At 38.4% G+C, this 8,962-nt stretch overlaps 1 protein-coding gene across 1 annotated transcript in view; it reads right to left on the reverse strand.

The window, feature by feature from the left end:
* ZGRF1 (zinc finger GRF-type containing 1) overlaps positions 1–8,752 on the reverse strand; it is a 70,407-nt gene extending 61,655 nt beyond the window's left edge. Inside the window, exons 1-3 of the mRNA XM_060147408.1 lie at positions 8,654–8,752; positions 5,185–5,272; positions 3,971–4,051 (exon numbers count right to left, since the gene is read on the reverse strand). Coding sequence (XP_060003391.1) covers positions 3,971–4,051; positions 5,185–5,205 — 102 coding nt within the window. The 5' untranslated portion in view covers positions 5,206–5,272; positions 8,654–8,752. The remainder of the gene's footprint in view (positions 1–3,970; positions 4,052–5,184; positions 5,273–8,653) is intronic.
* Positions 8,753–8,962: the final 210 nt, after the last annotated feature.

The raw sequence follows: 8,962 nt of genomic DNA on the forward strand, positions 1-8,962 counted from the left end.
CCAGAGTCCAATTTTGATGTCTCTCATTTGTAATCTCATAGACCCTTAAGCATATCTCTGTATATACTCTAATCCTTAGGCACTTAGATAAAATTCCCTTGAAGACAAAAACTATAACAGTTACTATTTATTGCATGCTTAAAATGTGCCAGGTACTTCGTTAAGAGGTTTGTTATCTTATTTAATCCTCAAGAAAACTTTATGAAGTATCATTTTCCCCATTTTACAAAGAAGAGACTATACGCCTTGAGGGACTAAATAACTTGCCAAGATTACACATCTAGTAAGTGAAGAGCAGGATTCAGGCTAATGTCTATTTGACATTAACTGCTCTTCTACACTGCTTCCATACATCTTATTTGAATTTTCCCACTGCCCAGCAGCAATATATGTTTACTGAATGATGACTCAGTTAATGGAAGATGAATAACCCTGACAGTAAGGATCTGAATACATAGAGAAAAGGCATTACTATCAAGAAAAATACTGTAAACAATAGTTTACAGTTTACAGTTTGGATTTGGGAACAAGGGTTAGGATATGAGATTATTAATTTTCCTGGATCATAGAAAAACTCTCTGGGACTAACTTGTATTTATCTTGCTTTCCTGTAACCTATCAGTGTGAGGTATATAATGGACACTCAATAAATATAAGCTATAGTTGAAGATAAAGTTGGATAATACCACTAGCATAACCTTAATACTTACGATTTTGTGCCAAAAGAAGACATGAAAGACAGGCAGAATCCAATCATATGTCTTTTTAACATAACACAAACTATAAGATTTTAAAGACTTGGCCTTAACTGAATAGGAAGACCACCCAAAAAAAAACCCCAGAGTTTTACAGAACAGCATTGGACAGTGAATGGATTAGTTTAAAAGTATCTAGCCTGTTTGACTTAAGTTGACTAAATATTAAGCTAGGACTCAACTAAAAGTTAAACTAAACTAGGTTTATGAACTGAATAGGATCTGTAAGCTGAAATTGAAGGCTTAAGCCAAAACTAATTTTTCTTTTACTTTTCTGGTTTTTTGTTGTTTTTTTGTTTTGTTTTTAAAGAACAGTACTCATTTCCTTCCCTACCATCTCTTTTATTTTATTTTCTTTGGCCACGCCGCACAGCTTGCGGGATCTTAATTCCCCAACCAGGGATTGAACCTGAGTGAAAGCGCAGAGTCCTAACCACTAGACCACCAGGGAATTCCTACTTTTCTGTTTTAATAAATCAAATGTTAATTTAAAAAATGATAAGTAGTCTTTCTACATTAAAAATGTTCTCTTAGTGATAATTTCAGAGTGATAGATATGTAGAATAAGGACAGAATACGGAGATCTTTAACTGCTGGCTTCATTCAGGAGGCCACAATCTTGTCAATGTGTCCTATATGTTATCAACTCATCTATAATAAAGTTCTTCTTTTAAATTAGTAATATTAAAAGAAACAATAGAATGGTTAGGGCATGGGCTCTGGAGCCAAAAAATCTAAATTAATAAACGACTCCTCCACTTTCTAGCTGTGAGATCTATGGGCTTCATCTCTCTGAGCCTTAGCTTCATCATCAATAAAATAAAGATAAAAATAGTACGTAACTAATACGGGACTTATAAAGACTAAGTAAGTTGATACATTTAAAGCATTATGCCTGGTACACAGTAAGCACTTGATAAGTTTTTTTTAAAGAAATCAAAACAGGGTGATGGGCCAAATGGGTGAAGGGGGTCAAAAGATACAAATATCCACTACAAAATAAATAAGTCATGGGGATATAATGTACAATATGGTGACTATAGTTAGTAACACTGTATTGTATATTTGAAAGTTGCTGAGAGTAAATCTTAAAAGCCCTCATCACAAGGAAAAGAAAAGAAAAAGAATTTTTCTAACTATGGATGGTGATGGATGGTAAGTAGACTTATTATGATCATTCTGCAATGTATATAAATATCAAATCATTAAGTTGTACACCTGAAACTTAAATGTCAAAACTATACCTCAATAAAATAAATGACTACAGCAGATTGCTCTGTGGCTGGGCCTCATCCCATCCGTGGAGGGCCTATATAGAACACAACAGCCAAGTAAGAGAAAACTCCTCCTGCCTGACTGTCTTTGAGCTGAGACATCAGTTTTTTCCTACCTTCTGACTCATACTGAAATACTGGCTCTTCCTGCGTCTCAAGCCTGTTGGCATAAACACTAAAACCACATTATTAGTTCTCCTGGGTCTCCAGCTTGCCAACTACAGATGGTGGGACTCGTCAGCCTCCATGATCACATAAGCCAATTCCTTACAATAAATCTCTGTCTTCTCCATAGAGGGAGTAACAAAGAGAGAGAGACACAGATAATTTATATATCTTTATATATAAGAGCATGTAATCCTGAGTCCTGACTAAAAATTTTAAGTATGGGAAGAGAATGAGCCCACAGAAAATACTCAGAAGTGGGCAGTAAGCAACATCAGGAGAGCATGGTGTCACAGAAGTCAAATGAAGAAGTGTTGTGAAGAATGGAAGAGACAAGGGTGTTAAATAACGTCACAAGAACTGATAAGAGGAGAAGATGAAAATTTGACAGATGGAGATAATCAGGGTGGGAAACCCAAGGAAGGATCACCATATCTAGCAGGGTTGACGATTATCCTAGTAAATAATTTTCTCAAGACTGATAGGATCATATAATAAAATAACAGATTCAAAGAAAATCCAAAAATAGAAGAATTCTATACATAATTTCAGAAATTGGCAGCTTTTCTAAAATGGTATGTCAACTCTATATGTACCATTACACTGTGAGCATTATTATGTTAGAAATATATATATTTTTGTTTGTTTGTTTTTTGTTTTTTTCTTTTTTGCGGTACGCGGGCCTCTCACTGTTGTGGCCTCTCCCGTTGCGGAGCACAGGCTCCGGACGCGTAGGCTCAGCGGCCATGGCTCACGGGCCCAGCCACTCCGCGGGATGTGGGATCTTCCCGGACCGGGGCACGAACCCGTGTCCCCTGCATCGGCAGGCGGACTCTCAACCACTGCGCCACCAGGGAAGCCCTAGAAATATATTTTAATAGTAGTTTTTTCTGTATAGTTAAACTCTTATTACCTGCAAAGAAAAAGAGTGTGCCAGGACTTCCCTGGTGGCACAGTGGTTAAGAATCTGCCCGCCAATGCAGGGGACATGGGTTCAAGCCCTGATCCAGGAAGATCCCACATGGCACAGAGCAACTAAGACTGTGTGCCACAACTACTGAGTCTGCACATTCTAGAGCCCGTGAGCCACAACTACTGAGCCCACGTACCACAACTACTGAAGCCCGTGCGCCTAGAGCCCATGCTCCACAACAAGAGAAGCCACTGCAGTAAGAAGCCCACACACTGCAGTGAAGAGTAGCCCCCCGCTCAATGCAATTAGAGAAAGCCCACACACAGCAACAAAGACCCAACGCAGCCATAAATAAATAAATAAATTTAAAAAAACAAAAGAAAAAAGTGTGCTAAAATTCCTGAAAAGTTTCATAGAAAATCTAATTTTAAAAAAATCTGAAGAAATTAAATAGTTTTTTTTTTTTTTTTTTGCGGTACGCAGGCCTCTCACTGTTGTGGCCTCTCCCGCTGCGGAGCACAGGCTCCGGGCGCGCAGGCTCAGTGGACATGGCCCACGGGCCCAGCCACTCCATGGCATGTAGGATCCTCCCGGACCGGGGCACGAACCCGCATCCCCTGCATCGGCAGGCAGACCCTCAACCACTGCGCCACCAGGGAAGCCCAATTAAATAGTATTAACTGAACTTTTATAATGCACAAATGAATCACTGTGGTATGGGAATCATTTGACAACTTCTATTTTCATATCACATCAGCTTATGGACATATCTAAGATTTTATCATCTACAGAGTTTTCTTAATATTCAATCAAAAGGCAAGAACCCAACTCTTAGACTCCATAGTCAACTGCTATGCACTTACTTTGTTTCCTAAGTGAGTGATCTTCAGAATTCCATCTTGCCACACTTTTGACTTCTTCATCTTTTGATGAGTATATAGTACCTTATTTCCAAAAGTACAAAGGAAAGAAATGGTTTCTATTTACAAGTATTAAATGTGTATATTTTTATACCCTTCCTACCTACAAAAAATATTGAAGACATCTTTTATCAAAATAAAAGCACAGATATCATAATAATAACAACAAACACCAACAACAAAAAATACCTGGTAGCAAAAGGCAAGGGAGGGGAGAAAGGAGAGGTAAAACCTAAGGAAGAAACTGAAAAGTTAACTGAGCAACAAAAACTATTTTGAGCTTCCTAGTCATTTGTGGGATGGAAAAAATTGTACAGTTCTCAAAGTCCAGGAGTACAGAGACTCCTGGAGGTGTCCCCCTCAAGACTTTTTCAGGGGTCTGTGAAGTCAGAACTATTTTCATGATGTTGTATGTATCTCAATCTCACTCCTTTGATCATGTACTTAGTAGAAGCTCCCAAGGTTATATATATGCAATATTGCAAGATTCAATTTCCGAATGAACGCAGAAGCAGATCTGAGAATCTAGCAGCTTCTATTAAGTCAAATATTAAAGGGATTTGCAAAAAATGCACAGCATTGCTACTCTTTACAATACGTTTCTGTTGTTATTGGACCATAAACTTTTCATTAAAAATGTAATCTATGTTAAATGTAATGGGCTTATTATTTTTAATGAATTAATAAACATTTTAAAAATTTCCATTATAATTTCTAATATGAAAGACAGCACTAGATATAAGGCCCATAATCAAAAATTCTTTGGGGTCCTCAATAATTTTTAAGAGTATAAAAGGGTCCTGAGACCAAACAGGTTAAGAACCACTAATCTAGAAGAGTCATGCCAGTCCTTCAAGAGAAAGAAATTATTTCCTGGTCCCAAACTTCCAAAGAATTTGTTCCAAAGGACTTTGTATAACCAATGTGTAGGGTTGCCAGACACAATATAGGGCAATATTTGGGACATACATACTTAATACTAAAAAATTATTCACTGTTTATCTGAAATTCAATTTCAACTGAGTGCCCTTCTTTTAGGTTTGGGTTTTTGGTTTTTTTTAATTTATTTTAGGTTTTTTTGCTAAATCTGGCAAGACATTTGTGAAACATGGAAAGAAGGAAGAAAAAAGGAAATAGTGAAAACTGGTAAGACTTACAATAAATTCTTGGCTTTCCATTGTTTCTTCTGAAATTATATAGTCAGGTCCAGAAAATAATCAGTGGTCATTCAAAAATTTATATCACCTAAAATGAAAAATGACAAAGAATATTCAACCCTGATGAACAGAGTATCAAATACAATTTTTCCCCCACAAACTCTTGACCAGAGAGAGGCATCTAAGCGTCCTGAGACTATGTAACTATCAAGGCAAACACAGGTATAGGGAATTCCCTGACGCTCCACTGGTTAGGACTCCACGCTTTCACTGACAAGGGCCCGGGTTCAATCCCTGGTCAGGGAACTAAGATCCCACAAGCCATGAAGCATGGCCAAGAAAAAAAAAAAAAAAAAAAACCCACAGGTGTAATCAAATTATCTGCCACTGAGGACACGATAGAATAGTGACACTACACTGTGGAAAAAGAATTTGCCAAGTAAAGACAAAACCAAGTAAAATATATAAAATAATTAGTAGGCTGCAAACATTTTTCCAGCTGCCATAATATGTATCAGAAAATATGATTCTTCCCTTCCCCCCAAGCTTGATTCTTTACAGAAAAAGTTTCAATTTTTAAAACTTTCTGAGTTGCTACGATCACCACAAGATGGCCCTCTTGCATTTCAAATTTTTCATTTTACATTTTAAAGTCAATATAACACAGTATTTAAGACCAAATATACATTATAATACCTCTCCAAGGAAAAACCTTTCCAATATCATTGCAGTGAGTACTGTAGTTATCCTACGCTATTGGATAAAATTATTACTGCGGACAAATTTGGAAATCTAAAATCAGAGGGTGAATTGAAGAAGTAGAGATGCCAAAGAAAATTATCATTATTATTTTTTTTTTGCGGTACGCGGGCCTCTCACTGTTGTGGCCTCTCCCGTTGCGGAGCACAGGCTCCGGACGCGCAGGCTCAGCGGCCATGGCTCATGGGCCTAGCCGCTCCGCGTTATGTGGGATCTTCCCGGACCGCGGCACAAACCTGTGTCCCCTGCATCGGCAGGCGGACTCTCAACCACTGCGCCACCAGGGAAACCCCAGGAAAGTTATTTTTAACCACTGCCTTAGGTCCCTGGGCCAACAGCATTAGCATCACATGGGAACCAGTTAGAAATTCAAATTCTTGGGTCTTGACCTATTAAATTATAAAGTCTGGGGTTGGGGCTGGATGGCCTGTAATTTAACAAGCCCTGCAGGTGATAGTGATACATGCTCAAATTTGAAACCCAGACGGATTCAATAAAGCTATAATTTGCAATTCTGGATTAAATTCATCCTATATACATATATATAAAAACAGGCCACCTACATATTATTTATAAATCACATATATTTGTACTTACTGCGTGCCAGACATTGTGCCAGGCCGAGATACTAAATTGAACAAAATACTATTCCTAGTCTCAAGGAATTTTCAGTATAGCAGGGTAATAAACGGTAATTACAATAAAATGTGGCAGGAATAAGCACAGGAGGGGCACCCAACGCGGTCTAGGGCATGAAACAAGGTTCTCTGAAAGACATATCTAAGCTGTAAACTGAAATAATCATTAACCAAGGAAAAATGCCAGGGAAGGTATTTCCAAATAGGAATCAACATGTCCAAAAGCCTGTGGAAGACACAGCAAGGCATAATCAAGGAACTCTAGTACAATCAAGTGTAAGACAGTGAGTTGTGAGAGATAACACTGAAAAAGTGAGCAATAACAGGATTCAAGGGGCCTTCTGTTTTATGCTAAGTTGTCTGGACTTTCTATAAAGACAGTAGGAGGCCAAGGCAGGATTTTAAGAATAAGATTACATAACGTGACTTGGGTTTTACAAAGATTGCTCTGGCTGCCAAATGGAGAAAGGGTGTGGCAAGGGGTACGCAAATGAGATGTGAATACTTGCCCCACAACACAGTGCACAGGACAGGACCCAGACCTACAGAGGCACTGCGTTTCAGAATCATAACTCCCATATCCGATATCCCTCCCCTGCAGCCCACGGGATTGCTAGATGTCCAATGAATGCCAAGAAGATAACAGAGAGGTCCAGAGAAATACATCATTCACTGCTGCTTTTATAGCAACTTGCTTCTAGCCACTGAATGGGTTAGACATCCTATATATGTAGGTAAGACTACATGGTGTCAAAACAATGCCTGGCATGTGGCAGTTGTTAACATTAAGCCCCTTTAATAACAGCTATTATTTACTCAGTGCAATTATATGCTAGACACTGTTAAAATGCTTTAAATGTTCACACCTTATGGTATAGATAGTATTTTTTATATTCATTTTACAAAAAAGGAAACTGAAGTGCATAATAGGTATGTAATCTGCCTAAGATAATGAAGTAAATAAATGGCAGATTCAGAATTCAAAATTAAGTAGTCTAAATTCTGGTGCTCATATTCACAAAAACTACATTATGTGACTATTTGTTGAACACCTACTGCATCAGGCAGGAATGGGACTAGATACTTTACATATAATATTTATCATCTCATAATCCTGAAAAGTAATTATTACCATCACAATTTACATATTAGAAATCCAGTATTTACTAATTTAGGATTGCTTATATGCTATTTACAAATTGCAAAATAAAATTTCCCATTGTTTTCCTAAATTAGAAATATTACTTGTTTAAAATTTAAAAGGAACTGAGGAGGTCCAAACTCATATATGTGGTAAGTTAGTTTATAGGACTAGCCATCGAAAAAAAAAAGACTAACTGGCTCTTAAAATATTTAGAAGAAGCCCTAATTCCCACATTCAAAGGTGAGTCAACACCCCTTTCTTACCATTAAACAGGAAAAACGTTTTTAGCGAAAAGCATCATATATTTCAGTGAGGTGCAAAGATAAAAAGCTTTCTGAAAGTATTCATCTATCCATATCTCTAAAACAATTCAAGTGTTGACCCACCTCTAGTGGGTGAAAGCTTAATGTGCAAATAAGTTTTTGGCATGGAGACCCTAGATGTTCTGTGATACTTAAGTACAGAAATATATACATATCTTCACACATACATTATTGTGCTGCGTTATAGATTTATGTATAAAATTCTGTGTTATCACTAAAATGAGATGTTTTCTGTTAAGTACGACGAGATGTTTTTGGTCCTTTTGTTTTGGAACAAGCAGGATCTTTCGAATCCCTAAATGATTCACAGATTTAAGAGTCACGAACCCGATAGCTTATTAAGAAAGCATCCAGTCCAGATAACCAAAAGAAGCTCCCATTTCATTTGCCAAAGTTTAATTACCATGATCCTGTGTAACCAAATGACAGTGGAGAATTGACCCTTTGTCAGTCCCAAAAACAAAGAGCAAAACCATCTCTGGTTCTCACACGTATGTGGGAAATGCAAAGCAAGGGCTGGGAAAGGCGGTGAAGAGGAGACACCAGTTCTTACAAGTTGTCCGAGAACCCTGTGATCCAATCCTGGTTCCACAGGGCTTCCTTACCGGTCCGCTTCTGGCGGAGCAAATTCCTTCGTCCAGTCGCGCCAAAATCAGTGACACCACCTCTCGCTCAAAACTCCAGCCTAACCCTCCTTACTCCCCGGAAACCCCGTGAAACAGCTCACTTCACCCATCTATTGCACAAAACCCATTTTCGAACGTCTCCCGCGAAAACCCGTGACGTCATCCGCTCGCGACCACACCAGATCAAGCTCCAATATTTAGCCCGCCCACCACCGCCCCGGCGAGAACCGCCGTTTTCAAACCGCCAATCAAATTCTTCATCGTCTGCGAGCCTCCGCAGCGGCCGCC

Source organism: Lagenorhynchus albirostris, chromosome 4, assembly GCF_949774975.1.
Source record: "Lagenorhynchus albirostris chromosome 4, mLagAlb1.1, whole genome shotgun sequence".
Lineage (NCBI taxonomy): Eukaryota > Metazoa > Chordata > Mammalia > Artiodactyla > Delphinidae > Lagenorhynchus > Lagenorhynchus albirostris.